Below are 26,339 nucleotides of genomic sequence, written 5' to 3'. Positions count from 1 at the left end.
TACTTTTATCGTTAAATTATGGACCCGTTGGAATACATCTTGAACCTTTTTTCAATTCTTTTGTTACATGCATTTACCAATATAATGTCCATTAGGTTGGGATTTTTTTTCCTTTTGGTTTGAGAAGAATTTGCCCTACATGAACAACAATTCGGGCTTATCTTTTTCTAACTAAAAGGCCTACAATGAAGAATTTAGGTTTAATAAATAGTGGGTGGTTGTGTATATCTTTAAGCCCAAAAATAGAATTGGGTCTTATAAAATATGGGCTAACCCATTGAAAAAATAGCTAGCAGTTAGGGTTTTAAGAGGTTATCTTTCTTTAAAAGGAGAGCTCAGAATTTGGTTTGTGTTTTCATCGAAGCAGAGGGGACGTGTGGTCTTGACGGAGAACAACCATGGTTCACGTCTCCTTCTACCGCAACTGTAAGCTCTCTCTCTGACTCTCTATATTTGATATTTGATCTCATATATGCATATATTGTATATTCTCTGATACTTGAATATTTTCTGTGATCCTTGAGAAAGTTGTGTTATTCCGAACAATGAGTGTTTTGGGTCTGAAGTTTTGCATTTGAAAGTTAGTGAATTGATATTGTTCAGTGGTAAAGTTTTGATTTTGATTATCAGCTTTTTAATTGTTGTCCTTAGTTTTGCTGTTGTTCTTTTGGCGCCGAAAATTTTGGATTTACTTATATACAGTCTTCACTGAGACGCTGGCTTAATTGTTGTTCCTCATACACAAGAAAGAAAATTTAAAATTCGATGTTAGATTGGAAATGTTATTGGGATTTGGAGAAAATGGAAATTTCAAAAAGCTTAGTTGGGTACATTTTACTTTTTAGGTGGTTAATGTTAAATTCTCATTTTGTAATGATCAATTGTTGGACAATTCAGATGGAAAGACGTTCAAGAAGCCGCGTCGCCCCTATGAGAAGGAGCGTTTGGATGCTGAGCTGAAGCTTGTTGGAGAGTATGGGCTCCGGTGCAAGAGAGAGCTGTGGAGGGTTCAGTATGCTCTGAGCCGTATCAGGAACAATGCAAGGATGCTTCTGACCCTGGATGAGAAGAACCCTCGTCGTATCTTCGAGGGCGAGGCTCTCCTCCGGAGGATGAACCGGTACGGGCTCTTGGAAGAGGGTCAGAACAAGCTTGATTATGTTTTGGCTTTGACTGTGGAGAACTTCCTTGAACGTCGCCTGCAGACAATTGTGTTCAAGACTGGTATGGCAAAGTCCATCCATCATGCCCGTGTGCTTATCAGGCAGAGGCATATCAGGTAAATTTATTTGTTCCTTTGCCTGCAATGTAGATCAAGGAAGTCTGCTATATAGTTTTAGTTCTAGTCTATTAATGCCGATTTGATTACCTGGTCAATCTCAAATGAATGCTTGCTTTCCATGTAAAGCTAGAAACAAATGAAAGTACTAGTTATACATCAAATAAATGTTTCTTGGTTACATGTTTGTGGTGCTGGTTTGCTCATTATTTGTGTGGAGGAGAGATTTAGAGCTAATTTGTTATAAAGTTGAATAAAGCAGTCTTAGAGTTAGAGCTCATCTATTTTACCACCCTATGCCCAACAAGTTTTCAGTATAAAGCCTTTGTGATGCTTCAAAAGATGTTGTTTTTCTAGTTGTATTGTCATTTCTGCTGATACAACATCTGATATAGTGGGTTGAATGAAGAAGCTGCGAATTGCTATGAGATTATGAAAATCGACCAATTTTCTTTTGTTGCTAGAGCTTCATAGCATGATGAACATTCATCTTCACTATGCTTTGTTCTTTTATTGTGTACAGAGTTGGGAGGCAAGTGGTGAACATCTCTTCCTTCCTGGTGAGATGTGATTCAGAGAAGCACATTGATTTCTCACTCACAAGCCCATTAGGCGCTGGACGTCCCGGCAGAGTGAAGAGAAGAAACATGAAGGCAGCTGCCAAGAAGGCTGCTGGTGGAGATGCAGATGAAGAGGATGAAGATTGAACAAAGAGTTTTGACCATTAGTTTCTCCTAGCCCTACTAGGCTTTACTTCTCAGTTACTATATCCCATATGGCTTGCAAATAATTTTTGTTCCGAACTTCATTTCTGCTTCACTCTGAACAATTTTGCATTTGATTAGTTTGAAATGATTCAATTTTTCTATAAAATATAATCTATTTTGCATCTCTGTTGGCTTGGCTTCAACAGAGGGTTATACCACTGACTTGGTCCAAAACCTCACGTTGCATAGGTCATATTTTATTCTATTCTTAATTAAATGATTAAATATTTATCATTTGCTTCAATTTGAAGTCAACAACCCATAAAACCATTCTTCTTCAAACTTCACCCAGCCCTCCCAAAAACAGAGTGCAGCCATGGAATCTATCAACATCTTCAAAGGCTATGGCAAAGTAAACCCAGACCAACTTGAAGATCAAACTCAAACCTCAAACCCAAAATCCCCCAAACCCCAAAAGCCCATCTTTTCCATTCTCACCATCTCAGCCCTCATCTGCTTGACCTTGGTGATCGGCCTCCTGCTCGCAGCTCTCATCCACGTGTCCAACTCCGAGTCCCCTTCTCTCTCCAACTCCAACTCGGCCGAGTCAGCCATCAAAACCATCTGCAACGTGACTCGGTACCCCAACTCGTGCTTCACCTCCATCTCCTCCCTCAACACCTCTCCAAAGCCCGACCCAGAAACCATTTTCAAGCTCTCTCTCGAAATCTCCGTCGCCGAGCTCTCAAACGTCTCGTCTCTGTTGAATACGATGAACTCCGATCCCGCGACGCGGGACTGCGTGGATCAGCTCGAGGACGCGCTGAGTCGGCTCAACGACTCGGTTTCGGCGATGGGACAGAAGGCGTTGACCGTGGCTAAAGTCAACGACATACAGACGTGGATAAGCAGCGCTGTGACAGATCAAGAGACGTGCTTGGATGGGTTGGAAGAGATGGGATCAACGGCTGTGGATAAAGTGAAGAGCAAGATGAAGAGGTCCATGGAGTGCACCAGCAACAGCTTAGCCATTGTGGCTAATTTCAAGGCCATTCTTGACAAATTCCACATACCCCTCCACTAATTATTATTAGATTAATTGAATAAAAGGAAAAGAAAAAAATAGTTTTGGGCTTTGTTTTTTGTTCGGGTTTGACTGTTTTTATGTATCATTTTTGTTCTTGAATTATAAGTGGTGTTTGTTTGTTGTTGGTGATTTGTGTCCTTCATTGATATCTTTGCACTTTGTAAGTTGTGAAAGTTGAAGATTTAATGTAAATAGCCACATCCATCTCCACTTTAAAATAATCTAAATTAGGAGGGGGATTCGAACTCGGTGCAGAGTGAGAAGCACATCATCTCTAGCCAACTTGATTTAGTCCATATCGACCACATCTTATAATTGAAATTTGTTAGAATAATATATAATTGGAATTTGTTCAATTTATCTACATGGATTGCTCCTTGTGCATGAGGGGTGAGGCATTTTCAATTTATTTGGATTTCTATACAAATATCTTGTTCTTTCTTTTCTTTTTAATCAAGTTGTTTTCTCTCCCTCGTTTCTTCTGTTTTATCCTTTTGTGCCAAATTCTAGAGCTCTCAAATAGTAGTAGCTAGCAAGTGTCTTTTACCATTCATCTTTGGCATCTTACTCCCCCAAATGAAACAGGTTCCAAATGTACCTAATATAATATAGCAATAGCACACAATATTTTAGCAGACAAACAACCCTGTTGGTTGCTTTCATTTTTCTTCTTCTTGTCTTGGTTTTTATCCTAATCATTGAATGATTGTGATACAAGTAAATCTAAGAAAATGCTTCTGGTCAATATTGTGCTGCAAATTCCATGTGATTAATGTGGGACCAAATATTATTATTTGTATATTTAGTTGAAGAAAGATCAAATGATCACTAGCTAGCATTTTAACAATACAGAGAGATGAGATGAGAATAGGGTACACTTCAGAAATTTTAAAAAAAAAAACATAAATAAATATATATCATATTCCTCTGATAAATTAATCAGTATCTCTCACTGGTTGGAAAGTCCAACCAAATTAAGACATTTGATTAAAATAGGCAGCTCAGAGAGAGAGAGAGAGAGAGAGAGAGAGAGAGGCATTATTAACGTTGGAAAAGTCTTCTAATAAGCTGTTCATCAACATCAGTGATGTCTGCAGAATCCAGGAGTTGAGATAGTCTTTGGCTCAGATCGTCGACCTCTTTATTCAGCCTCCTTATGTAACTGCAAGTTTCTTCCAAAATGCTTGATGCTGATACCTGCATATATAAGCACCACATTATGATATATAATTGCTTAATTATAAGCATTAATCAGACAAACATACTTCTGCATAAATTTTTTTTTTAAAAAGAGTAATAATTCTGTTCAAACACAAAATCCATGCATGATTAGTTGAACGAATTCTTGCTGATTGAGGTTTCTACTTCTTATTACTACTACCTAGTAGATAAGCTTGTTATGAAGATATTTTGAGGCTAAGCTAGCTTCTTTATATATATAGCTCTTGCAGCTTTGAATGACAAAGTTTAATCATCTATATATCAAGCATGAAACTCTGTAGATTATATATGCATCTGGTTTCAACTTTCATTTCACATCAAGTTCTCTTTCCCATGTGTCCTCTAACCATCCATCATGCCATCACCTTCATCATTATGTTAGTGACATGAACTAATATGAGAATTGATAGAGGAGCACAAATTATATATATATGAAAATTGGAAAACAAAAATAGAATTGTAATGCATAAACCTAAGTGTATAGGCTATACCGATGCGTTGCGCCTATGATCAAGCTGGGGTAGCAGAGGTTTTAATTTTAAGACGAGCTCCTTAATCTCATCATCTGCGAGTTTAGAAGCTCTTGAGGATGATCTTCTGCTTGACATGGCTGATATGAAGGTGAGAGGAAAGAAAACACTTTGCTTCTTTTCCTTCTGGCTGTGAAATGTCTAGGAGGGGGGGAAGTTCAAGTACGAGGCCAACCCCCCTTAAAAAGAGAGTGGAGGAAATTGAGGCTGAAGACACAAATCTTTTTAGTTAGAAAAAGACACCAACGATATTGATATGCTGTTTAGGGTCCCATTTGTACAACATTTTGGCAGTACAAGGGCCCTCTTCTTGTTTTAATAAAATCGTGGAAACAGCCAAACACCTTTATCTGGTTCAAATTAGGGCTTCATATCTGCCCCCATTTGGACACGTGGCCTGCTTTAGGTTGCTAATCAGTGTTTAGTCTAGATGTTACATGCTACCAAAAAGAAACTTTGTCCTTGTTTGATTAAGGACGATGGGGTTTCTTTGTTTGATGCATTGCCTTCTATCTTTAATTCTTTTTTGGTTTTGTTTGGTCTGTTTTTGGGAGTCTGCCTTCCTCTCTGTCTACCAAAAACCGTTGTTTAATTTGGTTCATGTTTGAGTCTTTGTTTTTTTAAGTACAAGTGATAGTCTAAATTATAAGGGATGAGGGTTTCTCTCTCTCTCTCTCACACACTATTATGATATCAGTTCAAACCTGAGACTACTAATTTGCAAGTCAATGTTCTTTTTTATTGAGCTAGACCCCGTTGATCATATTTAATTTTTTAATGTGAACAAATTAATAAAAAAGAATTGTGGAAAACAAATCAGAAATATATTTTATTGAGTGAGTTGGTTAAACATCACAATTCTGTGATGCTCTCCATGATTTTATTTCAAGGAAAACAAAAAACATCGAAAAATAAATAAGGTCGTGACATAATCTTCTCCTAACCACCTATTGGACAAATACATTTATGTCGAGTCTTATATTAGTTGGGAAACCTATAACTTTAACTCACAAAGCACAGTGTTAGCCCCCACTCTTGCTAGAAAATAACTAATAAGAGAGGAAAGTTTGGTGGACATTACATAATCAATGTAAGAGAAAGCACATAGATATATAAACTCCCTGATGAACGTGAGTCTTATAGCTTCAGTGATAGAACATTTTACTTACACATTTAGGTAAGAATTTGAATATTTAGCTCCTCTTCTTTGAATAAAAAATAAGATATAAGATTAGATTGAAGTATTTTAATTAAATTATACATAATTGAAGATTCAAATTAATAATAATCTCATGTAGAAACATGAGTCAACTTATCCTAATAGCTGAATTATTGTGGTTAAATGCCATAGACTTATCAAACACAAACAAAATATTGTAGCAATGTAATAGTCTCAAATAAACCTATATGATTCACTTTGATTTCTTTCTTTTATAATTGATATGAGAGCTGTGTCTTTTAACTTAGGAACAATCACATCAACTCGATCTGGTGTCCAATCGAAATCTTGCCTATTTTCCGTTTAAAAAAATGTCAATAAGCAGAGCTCAATACTCGTACGCTTAATAATGCAAGAACATATACTATTAACCATTTGAGTTACAACCTTAACAATATTTTAAGTTGTCCTCGAAACAGCCTTAATAATACAATTTGAAGGGTGACTTGCTGCAGGAATTGGATTATATTTGGAAGGAGGTTTGATGTCTTTTTTTAGGTCGGTGTGGAAATTGAGCAAAATGTGAAGTGAAGTGAGAAAAGAAGAAGATGGTTGATGTGACAATGCATGCACAAGTGGGTGAATGACTGAACTAAACAGACATGCGTATGAAGGCGCCACCTGAGGTGGTGAGGAGTTTGCTTGGACAAAGCCAATAAATGGCTCTTTGGCCTTATTTACCAACCCCCTCCCTCTCTCAATTTGGCCCCTAAATTTCCGGTACCCCAACTCAGGATGCTGTCCCAGAATCACATCCGCTGCAGCTGCCACGTGGCACCTTGTGATGCGAACATCTTCTTAATAAAGTCACTGAGTCACTGAGTCACTGAGTCACTGAGTCCTGAGTCTCTCTCTGGACCCCTCTTCTTCAAGGTTTTGTTGCCTTTATCCTATGCATTGTACATGGCAGGCCAACATGCATTGATTAGTTAATTTGTAGCCTGCAGAAGATACAACGCAATCGAATGTCCTTCAAGCTAGGGCAGTAAAACCCACTATTGGACTAGGTAATTGATGAAAATCATGAGCTAACTAAATTCCAATTCTTATTCGTTAAGTCAGTCTTATTTTAGTCGATAACATATTATTATGTTTTGTTGAGGACAATGATAATGATACATTTTCGATGGCATATATATATATATCAATACCCGTTTCGTAGGTAGACGATTGTAGGTATACCCTTTTAATAATTTCTTAGTACATTTACAGAATGGACCGTTCCATAGCTGGGCTATTGCTTTACAAACCCTTTTAATTTCTTAGTGCATTTACTAATTAACAATCCTGTCTATTACAGCCTGAAATTTCATCTTCAAGCTTGACAACACTTCAGATTCACCCTTTATAATCATCAAGTTAACCCGCCTCCTATGACAGATCGTTTTCTTGTCTGACCTATTTTTACGCATATGACTATGACCCAATAATCCCAAGCAATATAAATGCTCAAAAACTGTGGTCCAGCACTGCACTGTATGCTACATGGTCTTCTACAGCTCAGGCAAAAGTACTTTTGGAGACCTACCACTAGTCTACTAGCGGTCATTAGCTTCTGTGTAAAGCTTGAGATTCCAGAAAGAGTTGCATATGCAAAAACAGACATGCATGCCACCATGCCAGAAAAAAAAACGTACATCTTGTTTTTGTAAAGATTTGGCGTAATGGCATGGCCACAAACTTTATATCTTTGCTAGATTCTATTTGGTTTTTATTCATATGATCTCAGAAACTTGAGAGCTGTTTAAAACGTGCAAATGAGCCTGCAGGATTCAATTGATAGCATTGTTAGTTGAAGTGGTTAAAGATTGATTCAATTTGGTGTAGTTTAGATTTACTCAAATAATTAATGTGCTAGTACTTTGTACTGGTATACTGATCTAATCTAAACAAGACGTGTTTCTATCTAAGTAACAGAACTTGAACGTGATGATAAAGTCAGCATTGCCCAAAAAATTTCATACGAAATGAGTGGTTGGTACCAAATACCAATCTATTTTGTCGAAATTAATGATTGTTGACAAAATATCAAGAGTGTACATACCGATACTGTAGATTGGTACCCGTATAGGTAGCCATATAGTAGCCTAGTAGCTAGGTTCTAGCTTAGCCCCCCGTTGTAGGGAACAGCAGAAGGTACGTTCATTGCGTTCCCTAAACGCCTATATTTTTCTGTGTCTGGGAAGATGCCAACAGCCTTCACCATATGCTTGCACTACGTTATGTCAAGTTACCTTCAACTCCATCTTTGTCGTGAGTGGGAGTTAAATTTCCAATTTTGAATCCATGAGGGAAAAAGAAAAAGAAAAAGGATGACATAACAAGAGGTTATCAAGATGATCAAGATATCCTCCCACTAAAACCCACAAAAAGAAGCAAAAAATACACTCTTCACAACATGATTGCAATGAAATTGCATGAGAATGGCACTACAATTCACTCTCTAATTATCTGTGAAGCCATTTTGAAAAGAGTTCAACTTGAAAGCTTCACCATGTTAAGACTGAAAGAAAATAAAATAAACCCCTCGCCATCTCTCATCATTCACACTGAGTTCTCAAACTCGTATAAAGAGTAAATTTTGTTTGATGGCCTCAACCCACCAGATTCAAGCATGCCATAAACAACTATCATTATTCCAACATTACACAGATGTTAAGAGGATCCATTTGAATTAACAATAATCAAAGGGAATAATTTTCTCAAGCTGCAACTACAATGAACTGAACTATCTTCCCAGAGTAAAAAAGGCAAACTTTTTTCCCTTTACTGTGTGTTTTTTATAAATTTAAAAAAAAAAAATTAAATGGGTCAATCCAAGGGATCCTAAATCATGTACAACACAACACTTGGGAGCCCTCAACTGGTAAAGACTCTACTCTTCACAATCTTTTCTACATCTGGTACATTCAAATGTCTAATCCCATTCTCCTTCATCCATTTCTCACCTCCTGCCAAACTGTTTTGAAGTTTCTCTTCTTCCATCTTCAACAACTTTAAGCCCTCACTTACTCTGGGGAAAAAGCCCTCAGGTCTCAAACACCAAGCTCCAAATGCCCCAAATAAAACCTCCAAATCACTGCCAAACCTCTCAACTCCGCCATCGTAAAACTTCACGTTGCTCATTAGAATACCATTGAAAAATGAGCGATCTATCCCAGCTGCCAAACTTCTCCACACCCCAACAAAGTCTATCCCGTTCAAACCATTTTCTACAACTGACATTTTACCTTGCAAATAATCTAGAGCACCAACTAAAAATTTGGACACTGTCCAACCGTCCTCACTCTTTTCCTGCCACTGCCTCCTGTTCTTCATATAATCTCGACATTGAGCATCAAATCCCCTCAATATAACAACAGACAATTTTTCAGCCCATTCTATTCTAAACTCCTCCAACTTTACAATCTCCTCATAGAAAATACCACTTTCAAGACCTTCCACTGGTTCTACATTACCATTTTGATCACCAACTGATATTCCCAGCTGATCACTTTGACCTGACCATATCTCAAGGAAAAAGACGTCCTCACTCCATTCCTTTAAAACAGATTCGAAGTAGCGAGCAGCATTAATGGAGTTTGCAACTTTAACTAGGGCATCATCATCCGTCAAGGCAGTCAGACCTTCAGCTTCTTGGCACCTGATGAGTAAGCAGTCCAAGAATTTTTGTATAATAGGTACTGCAGCTAATCTGAGAAACCTGGACCTCATAGAGATGCTAGGCAATGATCGACAACGATCAACCACAGATGATAGACAACGAAGATAGGCACTGCAAACTGCAGGAGCTTTGTAATCTTCAGTAGCAGATAAAAGAACTGCTCCTTGGACTTTCATGGTCCAATTTCTCTCATCACTAGTGTCAGGTTTCAACTTTTCTAGTATATCACTTAATTCTATCTCTGCCCATAAATCAAGCCAATCTGGTCGATCACAGAAAACAGATAGAGAAGAAACCTTTGAGAAGTCCCCATCATCCTGAAGTGAAAGCAAGATTCCAGAATGTTCTATCAGAGACTTGATTTGTTTATCAAACGATATCATCAAGTCAACAAGATAAAGCCAGGATATTCTAGCCTGTGACTGACTACCCGTTGTGCTATCTTCATCCAGTTGTCCAGCATATTTTGGGAATATCTCTTTTGCCAAGTATGTTGATAAGGAAGATACCATTGCTGAAATCCATTCTTCTCTGCAACTGTACCCTGTTAACATTGCTTCATCAACCAGTGGTTGCAATAACTCATCCATAGAGTCAACATAATCCCTGGTGATCTTGTAGACAAGAGCAAATATAAATTCTGGCTTATCAACCCATTTTGTGAAATGGCGTTGGGATGCCAATGATATAGGATTCACAAGCTCTTCAATCACCCAAAGTGGCTGATGCAGAGCAAGTTCCCGATTATAGCCCTCTAGTTGACGCGATTTTCTTCGTCTCTGCAACTCCTGTAAGCTGCACAAGGCAAAAAAGTTTTCGCAGTACTGGTCTTTGAGGTCTCCTTGCATTGTGAAAAGAGGATTCAGAACTTCAGTTGATCTCCCTGTATATGGAGTTGAGGAAGTCAAAATGGCAAGAGGCGGTGGCCATCCAAGGGAAGTAAGGAGGGCCCGGTGATCTGCTATAGCATGGGGTCTTAAAATGGCCAGAGCTCGATCTACTCTGTGATCAACTGCTGACACAAGATGTTCCCATTGAGGGTGTGTCTTTGTAACTGAAGTTAAAATATCTTCTATCAGTTTAAGTGTTTTAATAGCAACCAGACGCATTTCCTGCAGGGGAAAAGAAAAAGGCGAATTAGGCATAAGAAATATTGATTTCAGAAATTGTAATCCCTACATTATTTTGTTTTCACAAACGACAGGACGGGTGCTCACTTCTGAATTCTGTTTCGAAGAATGCTTCCATGAGTTTTTCTTCATGGTAGACGATACTGCATCTTCAATATCACCAATCATAGTTTGAAGCTTCAATGCTGTCTCTGAAAGATGAAAATAAAAGACCCAGAAATGTGAGACAGTTTGATTTCAAAATAACAGATAGTAGTATGCTTTGCAGCAGCTAATAACTGTAACAAAGAAAAATGTAGCACAGGCCTATTAAACAGGGAAGAAAGAGGCCAAGCGAGTGCACCCAAATACACAGTATGAAAATTGCAGCAACTCAGAAGTAAAAGGACAACTTCACATCAACGAAAAATCTCTCAAAAATGTGAAAAGCAAATCTGCCTGGATGATTTAAAAAAATTCAAAATAGTTAATTTAAGCATTATTAATACAGCCTTAATATTTCAACTAATTAAGAAGATAAGATTGTACTGGTTGGAGCTCAATCGCATGCTGTCCATATTTCATCTTCAAAATATTTGATTGGGAACCATAAAGAACTGGGATTCTCCCATCTTGTAGTATCGCAAAAAAACATTTTCATCTTCATGGTCCAACATTAGCCATCTCTTACTGCCTAAACCGCTTTTAGAACAGTGGAAGCATTCACAATACATACAACTGCATTAACACAAGAATACAGAGCAAAATGGACAACTTACCAAGAATTCAAGATCAGTAATTTTCAAGATAGAGGACAAATTGGTTGGGCTAAGTAGATTGAATTTCTTATTCATCTCGTTCTCTACTTGCACAAATAATTGAAGCATCAATGTAGTATTTCATAGTCGATGTTATTATTATCCGGGGAATGAGGAACAATCCTTCAATTATTCTTTTGTGGTGTCTTTCCAAACAAAATGAGCTAATCGAAAAACAAAGAAAATCTAAAAAATTATAGCTTTCAGCTAAAACTAGTTCCTTGAATTTATTCATTCACTTTTATTATTGCCCAAGAAAGCACCTGCGTATGTTCGAACCGACTCAACCCTCGCCACTTCCTTCGCCAATGCCGGCAGCTCCTCCCCCAAAATCTGCTCGGCTCTCTCCTTTCCTTCTCCATCTACACACAAAAAGTTCCAGAATTTAACAGAAAGAAACGAAATTTAACCCAAAATCGAAAATCTAAATGAGAATTGCACACTTCTCAATAGCAGCACACACAAAACCTGAACTGCGAGAGCGAGTGGAGGATCCGAGACCCGTCAATTGGGCATTGATGTCGCCTAAGACGCCGTGGACCCGATCGGAGAACGAAGCGTAAGCTAGAAGTGAGGACCCGAGGCTCCGGTTGAGGTCGATTAGGGTTCGATCCAAGTCGCCGCACTGGGTTTGGAGCTCCGACAGGAGAGCCGGAGCCCCGTTCAAGTTTGCATTGGTCCGGAACTTGTCGTTGAGGAATGAGACGATCGAGGGCGAGAGGTCGGAGGCTGGAGGTAGCGCGGATTCCATGGTTTCAAGCCATTTCGGTTCGGTGGTGCGAGTGGGAAATTTGAATGGAGCGCGAGGGTATTTTAGGGTTTTTATCGGGAATTTTTGCGACTGAAAGCTGTGCTGCCTAAATGCGCTTTGCTTTCGTTGAGAGGCAGAGACTGAAATTTGACTCCCACCAAATACCGTTATTGATTGCGCGGGTCCACCCGTGGACTTAACTATTCTTGGGCTTGGTCTGGGCTTAGGCTTTAAAAGAACATTGTGAATGGGCTTCAAATGGGCCCATTACAAGTACATAATTTTTGTTCTCACAAACATTGGACAATTGAAATGGACCTAATACCTCAATCCAGTCCAAAAGATACTTTTTTGAGAACTTCTTAAGAGTTGTTATTATCTGCACTCTCGTATACATTTGGAGGCATGAACGAAGTCGTTCTATGGTGATGGTATCATATATGGACTATAGATATAGATCTTCATATTAGCCACATGATTAATTTGAATAGTAACTTCACTTAAGTTTAATGAAATGATCATGTGGCTAATATGAAGGTCCATATAAGGGGTTCGACAGAGATGAATCATATAGGTATGATTAACCAGGTCTATACAGCCCACCCGAGTCTACCCATAGCACCCCTTCATGTGTAAACCCCTCGGTAACCAACATCAATTCCATTTTTTTAACCTAGGATCTTTCATTTTAAGTTGGTATCTTTTGTCATTTTGTGTTTCTAAAGTGATAGCACTGAAAATTACTAATTGATTGCATTAAAAATGTTTGGGCCTTGAGGTGGTCCAAAAGCGTGCCATTGGGGTGCAAGGAAGGAGGAGAGAAAAACAAGATGGGTGGTAGTTTGATTTAGTTGATCGTCTCTCTCATTCATGCATTGCGTCATATCAATTTTAAACACTTATCCCCACTTTTGACTGCCTCCCTTTATACATAGTGCAGATAAAACCAACCCACCATGGCAAACGCACCTACATTTTGGCCACAATGTTAGGCTTTTACACTTTGGACCACTTGAAACATGTCAATGAAAACATGAAAGGCTAAAACACACTTTTTAAGCCTAATAGTAATGCAACCCACAAAAGAATAGGAAATTGCATTTGTGACCAAGTGTTGATTGGGTTTTGATCGAGTGTTGCGTGTGGGAGAAGAACAACTTGCACTTGTGAAACGTTTGATTTAAGAACTGGGTTTGGATGGGATTTTGTTTTTACTGTCTTGTGGATTGCCAAAATGTGACAATGATTGAAACCTAAGAAATTGACATCTTGTAGATGGGATTGTTTTAGTTGATTGAGCCTTTTTCTTTCTAAATTCCCTTTCGATCTTTTTCCTTTTTAGTTCTTTTTGGTGAGCACCAAAGGAAAGGATCCCAGCAGTAAAACTCTGCAGCACTCAAACCGCTACTTTTCTTAACACAAGATCATAACAGTACACTCTCTAGCTGTAACCCACAGTTTCTTCCACCTGCACCTCAAAATGGTTCTCTTTGTTTTTCCATTTTCATTACATTTTCATAAAAAGTAGAAAGTTCAGGGTCCAGTTTTGCTTTCCTTTTCTGGGGTTTTTTTTGAAAACCACCCAACAATGTCCATGTTTTCTAAAAATAGCTCATGGAATTTGATAATATCAGCAGAAAGAAAGAAAGAAACTGCCATTTTATTACCGATGGTAAATTTACCAAACTCCACATGCACAGCCGCACAAGGATAAAAGAAAAGGTAAAAGAAAAAGAAAGCAGTAAAAGCACATGCCAGTAAGTACAAAAATGAATTGAAGTTTGTCGTCTTCTTTCATCATCATCTTCTTCTTCTTCTTTCCTCTGCATTTTGATAGGCGGAAAACAGAGCAGGCAGTGAGTTTAATGAGGCAAACGCGCTGCCCACGTGAGCACTGAAAACAGAGGTCCTCGTGGGGTCCATGGCACAAACCCAGCAGCTCAGTCAGAATCCGTTTTCCACATTAAGGTACAGTTCTTTGTACTTTTATTATCTTTATTTTCTGGTGGATTTCCTCCAACAAAGATTTCTTTTTTCATATTTTTTTTCCTTCTGCAGCTAAAAGTACCGTCTTGCAGAGATCCAGGCAACCTACATGGAATTTTTATGCTTTTTCGGCGGTAACGTAGTACAGTAAAAGAATATGACCATGTGGCCTATAAACCCTGTAACTGTGATAAAAGGGTAAACAAAAACAACCCAATTAAAAAATACCAGGAAAAGAGAGAAAAAGAGAGAATATTTACAGGCCTAATCAATGTCTTCTGAATGATATCTAAGTACTAGATTTTATGAGACTTAAAAATAACCCAAAAAAGAATACAGGTCTGCTGAATGATTGCAGATTTCACATATTGTAATTTTTTTTTTTTCTTTGTGCCTTTCTGTTTTTCTATATACTTACTTCTCTTGAGAAACTTACACTGGCTGTCTGTCTGTCTGTCTGTCTGTCTGTCTCTCTCTCTCTCTCTCTCTCTCTCTCTCTCTCAAGAAGAGCAATAGAAAATCTGGGGAGACTAGAACAGAATGTAAGAATTAGAACTGTCTAAGTAAACAAATATCCAATTCTATGTTCTGATAAAAATTGGCTGGAAATTCTATAAATAAGGCAAAAATAAAATAAAATCTCAAACCACTGATCTGGGATTAAAAGGATCAATTCAATTATATCCAGAGGAACAGCTGAGATTACAGATATGCTATTTCACCTTTACTTCCTAAACAAACAGACAGGGACAAATAGAGTGCCGAATCTCACTTTCTTCGTCGCTAATCACAGGAAAAAAGAAACCCCTGTACATACCAACAAAAACCAGTCACGAAAGCCATTCCCCCAAGTCACAAAAACCAGGTTTCATACATACAGCTTTTCAGGAGCAACAACTGTCATAGCTGAAGAACACATGTCTAAGAAACATACATGTATCTGTCAATGCCATTGCCTATGACGTATGGATCAATAACAACAAAAGTCACTTACCACAGCTTTTCTGGACACATTCATGTAAGCCTCATCATCTCTTTCAATGCACAAGCGGTTGCTACATCAGCAATGTATCTGAATTACTGTTTCTTATTTTGTGTTTCCAAATTTATGATTTCAAAACACCCCTCCCTTCGTGTACATTCATAGAATCAAGCCACGTCCTCACTCCAGAATCTGCTATTCAATTGCAAACACATAAGAGAAACCCTAGCACCCTCCTCATTTCCTTGCCTCATCAAGTTCATTAAGAAAGAAAATTAAAACTTTACCAAATAAAATGAAATACCATATACAACATCAGATTTGTATAGAAGATAATTCACGAAAGCAATGTATCGTCATTTTTGGTAAAGAACAAGAAAAGAAAAAACCCTAAAAAATACACTGATGCAGTGGCAAGCGGCTGCATCAAGAAAATTAAGAGCCTATTTAATCACAATAGATGGGATGCATAGATGCCTGGCCTCTCTTTTTTCACTAACTAGATAACTATGACTATCCTCATAGCAAAAGATAAATGACTTTCACAATGATTATAATACAGTTGTAGCCTAACCAAATGGTAATGTGAAGGGTTATGCAGGGGAAAATAACGGGTGTGACAAGAAAATGGGTATGTTTATTATGCTCATGAAATAACAATAAGATGGAATGCACAGCAGAATCATCAAGAAAACAGAAGGAAAATATGAAGAACAAAATAACAAAACCACTAGAAATTATTCGTATCCAAGAGTATCATGAATCTTTCAAAACTCAGCTTATACTCAAAAAATGAAGGTCATAAAATTTGCATGCATAAAATAACCAAACATATATAGTTCCTGGTGGCTGTATCACAGAACCTCAAATGAGAGAACATGCTCTATGTAGGAAACGATCAGGATAATAAAGAGGAAAACCTGATGTAAATGTCCCACCTGTGGTTGAAAAACTATCTAACTTAATCTGAGGCAGAACATATTGACAGTAAATTTCGCCATGTAGTTGCTCTCTGATAGGCCATTAATTTCAAGACCATGTTCTCTGAAAACCAGTAATATATGAGGCTTAAAACCCATTATTTCAACCCCAGGATTGCCATGAGGCCTTGAAAATAATGCCAGGGTTTCATTAGATCACACTGAATGACCAAAGGCATGGTCAATGGGGTCCAGCCTGCGCAAAGCTCATGACCATTCCAACTCGATAAACCAGAGCTTAAAGATGGATTACTAGATAATATAACAACTACATTTCCTTTTTGTTTTTGTACGCTTTATCATATGTATTTTCATCTGACCATATTGTTCTGTTTATGTCTCTACATTGTGTATAATTTGATCAGCATGGAAAGGCAAAGGCTAAATATCTTTCTCAAGAAAAATATACATAAAAGTTAGTTTATGGATAAATATATACAGTAGTTCCAAAATGATAGAATACATTGTCATTACAGATATTTTCTCTAACTATTGATCAGTGTTGATCCTATATATTGTATCTTTTGCCAGCTAACAGGCCTTAAAGAGAGTGAAATTTTCCACAAATCATTCAACTTTAGCAATAAAACTGAGCAGCCAAAGTGCTATAAACATTTATATTCACAATTGCAGTTCTAGAGGAGAAACAAACGAAGAAATCAAGTTCACAAGAAAAAAAGAAAAGAGAGGGGATATTCAAGTTAAAGTTCTTCAACCAGATCAAAAGAAATACCAACCACCTAAATTATAGTTTAGGGTCCATTCAGATTGTGCAACACCAGTGTGTAAAAAAACATATAGAATCACGATAGGATAATAGTAGAGCAGAAACAGATGTCAATTTTCTTTTCTTTTTTGAGAACTTGAGATATAATTGCTTGAGAAATAAAGGAAACGAAAAACTTGAACCATTACACAATTCTGCAATGCTTCAATAAAACTTATGAAAATAGTCATCACAACCTAAAACATGTACCAGTACTTCAGTTTATTCACCTTTGCCCATTCTACATGATGCCAACCTTTCAGAAGCTCAAAAGTTACCAAAGGGGGAAAAAAGACGCAACGCAATAAAGTTCAAAAGAAGAAAAAAAGGGAAAAACAACTCTTCAGGCCTCCTTCTGTGAATGTATCTATGACTCTAAATAAAAACCTGAATTTCCCCAAAAAAGGAGGGCAGAGATTACCCACGAGCCGGAACCCCATCTCCTTGAAAAGCGAAGATTGCAAATTCCACCCAGGATTCCACACAGCACACACGGTGTCACTGAAACCAGATCTTAGCATCCCATCACCGCACAATTATACACAAAGCTGCCAGACGGTTTTCTGGCAAGCAGGTCCCATTGTGGTGAGCTTCCATCAGGGACCCAAGAATTAAGTTCAATTGTCCCTCCTCCTAATACCCTAGGTCCACCAATCACAATTAACCGATCACCACATGCCCTAAATGCTAATCCCCAACCATTCATCGAGACAGCCCGCTCAGGCAATCTCCCAACAGCCACCCACACGTTCTTCTCCTTATCGTATTTCCTCACCTCCTTTTCTGCATAATCTGCAGCATACAATATGTTATTTACCACTGCAAGCAGAGGAGGTGCCTCAGCTGCAGCAGGCGCCTCAGCTGCCCCAGCTCCTCCATTTCGTCCAGGGAACATGTTTGGTATCTCAGTCCAGGTCGTCTTCTCCAAATCGTACACCTCTCCGCTTGTTAGTTGCTTTGGATCGCCCACTCCTATCCCACCAATGACATAAAACTTCCCATCCATAAATACCCCAGAACACATTTTTCTAGGTTTATTCATGCTTGGAAGAGTCAGCCAAGTTCCTGTTTCTGAATTATACAGCTCAGCAGAGTTCAAGATATTGCCACGTGGATCGCAACCACCAGCTAGAATTGCAATTTCCCCACGGCTAGCAGAACCGAACAAGCATCTAGGTGTATTCATCTTAGTGCCGGATGACCACGTGTTGGTCAAAATGCTGTATCTATAAATAACATGGGACGTTATTTCCTTTCCAAAAACAAGAAGTTCGGTACCAACGGCCAACGACTCCTTGTCCGAACACATGAAACAATCATTTGACGTCATTCTAGGCAAATGCATCCAACGTCTGCGATCGGGATCAAATGCCTCCCATTCAAGGAGGTTGCAAGAGAAGTAAACCCAATGTTCAACAATATCCATTTTCCGCCTCAGTGTGTACAGCTCCCCACTCCGAATTAGAGAGCGGAAGTTTTTATTCAATGAGGCAATTGAGCCATAATCAGACCTCGAGCAGCGAAGGAGACAGCTTATTGAGTTATCCCGACCAAGTTGGTTGATTAGTGAACTTGAATCAGAATTTCCACCTTCATGATGCTGGTCATTTGACTGGTCCTTGGCAGGGGAAAGAGAAAGGCCATTTAGATCCACAACTGCTTCACCTCCTAGAACAGCATCTGATAGCTTGCATGCCTTCCTCAATGTGAGTTCTTCCCCGTCTGCAAGGGGGCGCTTATTGTTTGAGAGCTCCATAACACGGTGAGTATTGTAAATCCATTTGCTCTCCTGCTCGCATGAGCTCGGCAACTCCCTTGACACAAGATAGGAAGGACCCTCCAACATGTTGTTGGAATTCTCCAATTTGACCAGCTGGAAAGAAACCCTTCCTTTGTTACCCATGAAAACAAAATCAATGAGTAAACAAAACGAAATTCTACGCCTTAATTACTCCATATGCAAAAGCAATTATGAGCTAGGTATCTGCCAAACAGACAATCCTTGAATTAAATCAAGATATCACTAATACTGATTTCACATAGCAAATATCATACAACATAACAGAGAATGGAGGGGTGGTTAATGCAAATCCCAGAAAAATCTCCTATATAGAAAAGCACATGCAGCAATGCATTTTAGATCAATATCATATCTTTATGTATCAAATATTCATTACTCATTGATAACAAGTAAAACGGCTAAAATTTGAGTGAGAAACATAAACTTGCATGTATATATCCAATCCATTGCCAAAGATGAAAATTGCCCAAATCAGATCTCGGGATTCAGACCAACATAGAAAACTCCAGAAAAAGAAAAAGGAAAAGATAATCAATTGAAAACTGATTATCCACATCCCAGACTGTAATCAAAATGTTAATGCAGCAGCTAAATCCAAATACGAACAACTGTTCTCTAACAAAGAAAAACAACGAAAGAGATCCATTCCCAATTCCCCGTCAATAGCAAATAACCCATGAGCTCTTCTTCTCTCTTCCTTACCAGGAATTGAAGAAATGGTAGCTCCCCAAACAAAACGAAAAAGCTAAACCATGGCAAAATGGAACCAGAAAACTTCACAGAAACACGAACACAAAGTAAAAGCTTACGAATTTGATAAGAAGAAGACGGTGAGTATGACCCCAGCTCCTCTTCTTCTTCCTCTCCTTCTCTCTCTTGCTCTAGATTCTCTCTCTCTCTTTTGCTTCTGGTTATATTCGCTGTGTGGAGAGAGTAATGTATTAAATAATGCGTGTATATAAAAAGAGTAAGGAAAATATTTCTTTTAATAAATTTTATTTTATTTTACAGAAAAGAAAGAGGGTGTTCCGGGACCCACGACGGGGTACAAGTCGCCGTTTGGGATTGCGGCCAAGACGTACCGAAACTGCTAACGGCCGTTTCTGCACGTGTTAGAAACTTAGGAGGCCTGATCCCATTAGTAAACAAAACGACAAGTCTCGGTTGCGTTGCAAGCGCATATGGTAAGGTTTCTGGATGGTGGTGGTTTTGAATTTTGATGGTTTTTAAGCTTGTTTCTGGATTTCCTTCATGGCATCCTCGCTTTCATTGCATTTGCTTGTTTTGTTTTGGTTTGCGGATATCATCAAATTAATTGTTTTGGTTGGATTTTGTTTTCAATGAGTTGGATTCTTCCACATTTTCATTTCAGTTACATTTTTTTTTTCCTTCAAAATTCATGCAACAAAAACAATATTTGAATTTCAATCACTCACCACACTCACAATACTGATAGAGAGATGATGACTACAGCATTTTAATATCCAGAATACTCCGTCGGTGCCGTCATGGAAAGCACTAGTATATGAAATCTTTTTGTGTCGTCAATTTTAAAATTAAATTTGAAATTCTAAACGTTTCATCGATGCGATCACAGAATTTCAAAATACTTTATCGATGTAAATTTTAAAATACTTTATCGGTGTGGTTATGAAATATTATGTGAAAACTTTTTTGTACAATTGTATAATGATCAACTTTAAAACTCAAAAAGCTGTAGCGCTTCATTGTTACGTATCTCGACATAATATTAATTTCAGAAATACTTTATACATATGACATAACTTTTTTTACATAACATGCATGCATAAAACTTCAAAATGTTTTTTTTTTTTTTAGGTTGGGAGGCTACAACCATTTTAGACCTTTACGTAGCTTAGCTCCGCTCCTCATGTATAGGTTTCTGTTTCAATATTATCATGTATGCATTGTTATCTATGATGAAATTAACTCAGTTGCAAATATATATAGGTCGTAAATTGAAGATGATTGGTACTCTCGAAGCTTGCTTTCTGTTAATGTATTAGGGCTCATTCGGTTTACGGATTGAACTTCTTTGGAAATGAACTTCCCATGTCTAATCCCATGAGATGGAAATGCCATTTTATCTCATTCCCATATTTAGTTTGTGCAATATTATTAAGAATGAAAAATTGTTCAGTCTTCCAACAATACCCTTAACTTTTTTTTTTATTACAAAGAAAGAAATATGAAGAATTTTTCTAAGGGTAAAACATGGTATTTTAAAACTAGAATATAGGTAAGTTAGTCATAAAAATTTGCATTAAATATTTTCCCAAGTGGGGGGGAAAAATTTCCCAAGCTCATCCAAGGGTATGTGCGAAGTGCATTCCCAAGAGTGCACATACCAAACACAGGAATGCAATTTCAAACACATTCTCAAGCAATATAAGATAATACTTATGTTGAATTACACTGCAATTAAATGAAAAATCATACTCTATCAACTATGATAGTATTGTCAAGATATATGCCACGAAGATGAAGCTATAACAGAATTAGGTCGTCTTTTTCCTTTCTTGGATGAAAAAGCTAGCATATAATCCAAGAAATATAGACAGCTACGTATCTGATTAACTTGAAAACGTAATCGTTTCGTTTCTATATTGATTCAACGGTGTATCTTTGTCATTTAAAAATAAAATTTCTGTTTACTATCAATGGCAAAACTTTTGCTTTTTATAGATTGTTTCCTGCCTATAGTAACGGAAATACAATTGATCGAAAAAAGAAGAAGGAACAATTCTGGGAATTTTAAAAAAAAAGAAAGGGAAAGTATCGTTTTCCTGCCTATATTAGCGGAAATACCTCTGCCAAAATAAACATTACAAACATGCAAAAGAAAAAAGTGGTTGATGTTTTTCCAAATTTTGGTGATGTCTTTTCTTTTCTCAAAGGTATTACCTCATTTACATTATGTTGGAATCCCAAAATTTCACCTAAAAAAACATTTAAAAAAATAGATTGTCGCATTTGAACATGGTAATATTTCGTTATTAAATTCTGATATCAGATTATATTTTAATTTTCATCATTCGTTACGCGTGCATTATTGACGTACCGATTAGTTTAGATGAATTATTGTACTGCAAATGTGAGTAGTGTAGTGCAAGGAACAAGGGCACAAAAAGTATATGCACAAATGAGAGTGGTGTACATTTCTGCATATGTGTCTTTAGTTTTTGCAAAAGGCGTAGAAGCAATCTCTATATATAACTCTCTTTAATCTCTCCAAGATCACAATGTGCCATGATTAACAACCCTGCGGGCCTATGCATAATTATCTTCATGAGTAATTGGATAAAAGAAAAAGATGAGGAAAGAAGACGTGGAGTTAGTCTAAGCCAATTAAGGGTTATGATTGGGTTTTCAGTTTAAACCCTGCATTATCAGCACATAGCATTATTTGTAATGAGAACGACATTGCTTTATTTTGGCCACCACAAAGAGATAATAGACCACACAAGAGATTAAGAAATATGATTAAGAATAAAAGCATCTCCTCTCTCTCTCTCTCTCTCTCTCTCTCTAACAAAAATAATTATGGAATCTCTAATTTAATCACAAATTGTGAATATGATTGTTAGCTGTTTTGTCTTAAAAAAAATATATCAAATCCAACGTTTACTCTTTTGGTTTTGTTTTGTTTGTTAGTTTTTGTTTTCTTGTTTTTGGCTTTTGTGAATTTTTTATTTTTTTATTTTTTATTTGGTTTTTTGCCATGGAAACTGTTTAATTAGCCGGTAGCAATAGCATATGCAACAAGGATAAATTAGTTTATAATGAGGTCAAAGTCAAAGGGATATAAATCTTGCTAATGGAATACGAAAGATATCAGGTCAATTCATCTTGGTGGTATCGAAATCAACCCTGCAAGGTTTCTGTTAAGGACTTAATCGAAGTGTTGCATGTAATTAAAGGAGAATTTTTCAGTGTCATGTCATATTATATTAATGTTTATATTTAATAAAATTTTGTGTTATAACATATGACGTGCATAACGATGATACAATCACATGTATAAATTTCTCTCCTAATTAACGTAGTATATAGATTGTCCATTTATAGATTGGATTCGGATTTCCGCATTGTCTTGACTACTATCCATAACTTTCAAAATTTTAAAAGCCCTCACACTTTCTTAGCCTATATATTTAGCATTAATACTTGAAAAACACATCATAATCTATGAGTTTCCAATGAAATTTGGATTAAAAGTCAAGATCACTAGCCAAAACAAGAAGAGGATCTTGATTCTTGGTTGAACTATATAGTTAATTAACAGCAAATCTTTGTGTTAGATAAAGTTTATAAAATGGAGGGTTTAACTTTGCTAGACCCACATGGTTGTGTAGTTGAATATTCGATTCGACCGGAGTCTGAATCTATATATATATATCTTCATGAATAATGATTGTTACCAAATTTGGCATCACTTGAAAAGAAAGCCCAGCAAATTTGGATGCTTGGAAGCATTGTGTGCTGGCTGCTGCTGCTGCCCCTGATGAAAGGCAGCGCTTCATTCCGGAGACAATATATATATTCCAATGAGGTTTTAGTTTTTGAGACTGTTTAGGTCACATCAACAAAGAACCTTTTAAATTGTCAGAAGAAAAAAATGCATCAGATGCTATATGCTCTCTCTCTCTCTCTCTCTCTCTCTGTGTGTGTGTGTGTGTGGATATTTGATATACCACTACTGCTGGAAGAATAAAATTAAAATGGCTTCTAATCATTTGATCTTAAAAGGATAATTAAAATGGCACTGCTACTGATGTATTTCAAGAAAAACCCTGAATGTGCCTGGCTTCTGAGCAGGGTATCTTATATAGCTAGCCTATTCAAGCATCCTCTAGCTTGTCAAATCCCCACTTTGTATACTTTCCTTGATATCTAAAACAAAAAATCCAAATTGAAAGTAATATCAGAGCAATTGGAATAAGTTACATTTTCAATCAGTCAGGAATAAGTAACTCTCAGGCCAACATAAGAAAACCACTCGGAGACCCCCCACAACTAGATCAAGAAGAACCACAGAAGAGAAGTACAAATTCTAGTCAACCAACACTAATGTGCTAATGTGGGAATTTGGAAATGGATCTTAATTATCTTCATTAGTGAGAATATAAAGCCATTATCATAAAATTAGTCTACCAAACAAATAAGATTCACCATATCTTTGACTAATTGTACATATATCACCGCACCAATAATAGTCTTTAATTCACCAGATAGATAGATAGATCATTTCTTGCTTTCTATGGTCTGCAGCCCGCATGCACGATATTGATTGCTCTGGCTTGCAAGTGCTATAAAGTGTTGGTTTGTTTATGGAGTCATCTCGTTTGTTACTCCTCCCTCTCATCTTCCTTTCTTATTTTTCCTTTCAATCTCATCTCCACTTTCATTCTCACTTCCCTTCTCCCACTTTTTTCTCTAAACTCTAGCACAAAAAATAAAAAATAAAAAATAAAATTGAAATGGTTATCAAACGGGACCTTAACTTCTCTAATTCATAGAAAACCAAAACAATCTAATCTCATTAGTTTGAAACATATGTACCCTGATATATTAATGTAAAGCAAATAAATTTTGCATCTCAATCGATCTGATTGTTCAGCATAAAGTGAGACTCAACAATTTTAGGTTAAATTAATTTGAAAAACAAAAAGATCATCGACATTTTGGCATCTGTGCCATTCAATCAATCTGAATGTACATGTACATATGTCATTTCAATTAAGAATGATTCCCAAGTTCTTGAGAAATTTTTCACTTATATGGATCTTCATGATATATATTTTTTTCCCTTATTTCTCCATGTAATTGTTTGACAGTATATGAGGGTTCGACTCCTATTCTAAATAGAATTTGGGTCAGATCCTGTCAATTTTCAGCTATCAAACTAAAATATAAGAAACTATATAAAGTTAAAACTCTTTATATTTGAATTTCAAGTAGTACTAGTAGTAGTATATATATACACACACATATATGCTAATCTGTATGTATATACATGATACACGCATGCCTGTGCAATTAGCATGCCAGGATCAGTGCTGGGCCAAAGTAGCTCAGATATGTGATTAAGATAATGCGATAGTGGACTGCTATTTGTGACAGCACTCAAAATATGCAAGTGGAAAAGAAACTGGACGCCTATGGAATATAGTATACAGACTCTGTACTATATACATCTACCTAGATTTTGAGATTAAATATGTAGATGTGAATTGTAAAGGATTTTGATTTATAGATCAGTAGTTTGAGGTTCGAATCTCTATGACACTTAAGAAGTGTGTATGTGTGTGTGTGAGAAACTCTATTATCCTTGTAGTTTCGACTATCGCTTATATATTATTATGGAAAGCTTCTATCCAACGGTCCAATAATAATTTTTCACTGAATCGACTGGCTATTAAGTACCCCCTCGTTTTTATTTTTATTTTGGTCAAACACAAAAAAATTACAAAAAAGAAAATGGAGGCTGAAGGCCCAAAAGCAGTGTAAAACTGAGCCCATCTTAATAGTGAGATCCATCTAAGCCTTGACTTTAAAATGGGCCTCCTTCCCATCGACGTTGGTCCAACCAAAACATAAGATGATATCCTCATATTTTTTTGCAGCCAATGAGGAAGCCAATTAACTTGCCACCATAAGAGAGACAGATCAAGAGAAAGAAAAAGGCTCGAAGTGAAGATGAACTACAAACGTTACATTATGTATATATAAAGTTGACAGTGTCAGATTTCTTCCTCTTAATGAAATGGCATAGTGGGGATTTCTTTAACTTTGTTCCACCTTTTCCCTGCAAACAAAGGACCATACAATTCAAGACATATGTAATATTTCATTTCTATATAAAGATTCTGTAGCACAAAATCATCATTCATCTACGAATCATTCCAGTAGGTTCTCACACTCACAAACTGATGAGGAAAGCATATGCATATATAAACGAGATTCAGAAGAGCCACTGATCACGTTGGTCTGTCAGAGTGTTAAGTATGTTGTCAACATGAAATTTTGCAAATTTACAATGGCAAGTTGCAATAAACTGTCGAGTTTGTATATATTTTGCAGAGATCAAACTAGTTTGCTTGCAGATCCTCTGGCATATATGTACTGCTGGCTTCCTAGGGTTTATTAAATCTTACGGGACACGTTTAGTTTTGCAGCTTTGCACACCAGCTTGTATCAGTCTGAGATATATATATGGTTTAATGTTTTACAGTTACTGATAAAATTCTAATTAAGATACCTGTTTAAAAGGTTCAATATATTGTAGTTATGCTAAAGTTCTAATTAAATTTGCAATAGTTACATCATATATACCGATATATAGCGTCTGCACGATAATAACGTTCGGATATCTGCATAAGAAAATTTGTTTAAGTTGTTTAAAGTATAATCCAGTT

The 26,339-nt window shown here is 37.0% G+C and overlaps 4 protein-coding genes across 8 annotated transcripts; 2 read left to right on the top strand and 2 right to left on the bottom strand.

Moving 5' to 3' along the window:
* Positions 272 to 2,170, top strand: LOC18776967 (40S ribosomal protein S9-2). Its single transcript, XM_007209561.2, has 3 exons — positions 272 to 426; positions 898 to 1,279; positions 1,803 to 2,170. Exons 1-3 carry the CDS (start codon positions 399 to 401, stop codon positions 1,984 to 1,986), a joined length of 594 nt encoding a protein of 197 aa, XP_007209623.1. The 5' UTR covers positions 272 to 398; the 3' UTR covers positions 1,987 to 2,170.
* LOC18777471 (pectinesterase 1) lies at positions 2,204 to 3,294 on the top strand. The gene has a single exon (XM_007210082.2). It carries the CDS (start codon positions 2,363 to 2,365, stop codon positions 3,068 to 3,070), a length of 708 nt encoding a protein of 235 aa, XP_007210144.1. The 5' UTR covers positions 2,204 to 2,362; the 3' UTR covers positions 3,071 to 3,294.
* LOC18775992 (RINT1-like protein MAG2) lies at positions 8,651 to 12,526 on the bottom strand. The gene is made up of 4 exons (XM_007210294.2): positions 12,103 to 12,526; positions 11,898 to 11,996; positions 10,925 to 11,028; positions 8,651 to 10,819 (listed from the first exon to the last, which is right to left on the bottom strand). Exons 1-4 carry the CDS (start codon positions 12,383 to 12,385, stop codon positions 8,903 to 8,905), a joined length of 2,403 nt encoding a protein of 800 aa, XP_007210356.1. The 5' UTR covers positions 12,386 to 12,526; the 3' UTR covers positions 8,651 to 8,902.
* On the bottom strand, positions 14,030 to 19,842 carry LOC18776994 (F-box/kelch-repeat protein At1g74510). 5 transcript variants are annotated; one of them, XR_002271710.1, is made up of 4 exons: positions 19,710 to 19,842; positions 17,521 to 19,083; positions 15,366 to 15,545; positions 14,030 to 15,178 (listed from the first exon to the last, which is right to left on the bottom strand). XR_002271710.1 is itself a non-coding variant. In XM_020564033.1 (2 exons), the coding sequence occupies exon 2, from the start codon at positions 19,000 to 19,002 to the stop codon at positions 17,614 to 17,616; it is 1,389 nt and encodes a 462-aa protein (XP_020419622.1). In that variant the 5' UTR covers positions 19,003 to 19,083; positions 19,710 to 19,842; the 3' UTR covers positions 17,167 to 17,613. The 5 variants fall into 5 exon arrangements, 4 of the variants coding, with proteins under 4 accessions (XP_020419622.1, XP_020419623.1, XP_020419624.1 ...); XM_020564033.1 differs by lacking the exons at positions 14,030 to 15,178; positions 15,366 to 15,545 and having other exon boundaries at positions 17,167 to 19,083; XM_020564034.1 differs by lacking the exons at positions 14,030 to 15,178; positions 15,366 to 15,545 and having other exon boundaries at positions 17,167 to 18,989.

This window comes from Prunus persica, chromosome G5, assembly GCF_000346465.2.
Source record: "Prunus persica cultivar Lovell chromosome G5, Prunus_persica_NCBIv2, whole genome shotgun sequence".
Lineage (NCBI taxonomy): Eukaryota > Viridiplantae > Streptophyta > Magnoliopsida > Rosales > Rosaceae > Prunus > Prunus persica.
The sequence above is the reverse complement of the archived record's forward strand: the minus strand, read 5'-3'. Positions and strand labels throughout refer to the sequence as shown.

What these genes read in the sequence shown, in the direction of transcription:
- LOC18776967 (XM_007209561.2), top strand. Translation starts at nt 399, where the DNA reads ATGGTTCACGTCTCCTTCTACCGCAACT. An exon ending in CGTCTCCTTCTACCGCAACT is followed by an intron (nt 427 to 897) that starts GTAAGCTCTCTC and finishes TGGACAATTCAG; the next exon opens with ATGGAAAGACGTTCAAGAAG. An exon ending in ATCAGGCAGAGGCATATCAG is followed by an intron (nt 1,280 to 1,802) that starts GTAAATTTATTT and finishes TATTGTGTACAG; the next exon opens with AGTTGGGAGGCAAGTGGTGA.
- LOC18777471 (XM_007210082.2), top strand. Translation starts at nt 2,363, where the DNA reads ATGGAATCTATCAACATCTTCAAAGGCTATGGCAAAGTAAACCCAGAC.
- LOC18775992 (XM_007210294.2), bottom strand. Translation starts at nt 12,385, where the DNA reads ATGGAATCCGCGCTACCTCCAGCCTCCGACCTCTCGCCCTCGATCGTC. An exon ending in CACTCGCTCTCGCAGTTCAG is followed by an intron (nt 11,997 to 12,102) that starts GTTTTGTGTGTG and finishes TTTTGTGTGTAG; the next exon opens with ATGGAGAAGGAAAGGAGAGA. An exon ending in CTTCGAAACAGAATTCAGAA is followed by an intron (nt 10,820 to 10,924) that starts GTGAGCACCCGT and finishes TTTCCCCTGCAG; the next exon opens with GAAATGCGTCTGGTTGCTAT.
- LOC18776994 (XM_020564033.1), bottom strand. Translation starts at nt 19,002, where the DNA reads ATGGGTAACAAAGGAAGGGTTTCTTTCCAGCTGGTCAAATTGGAGAAT.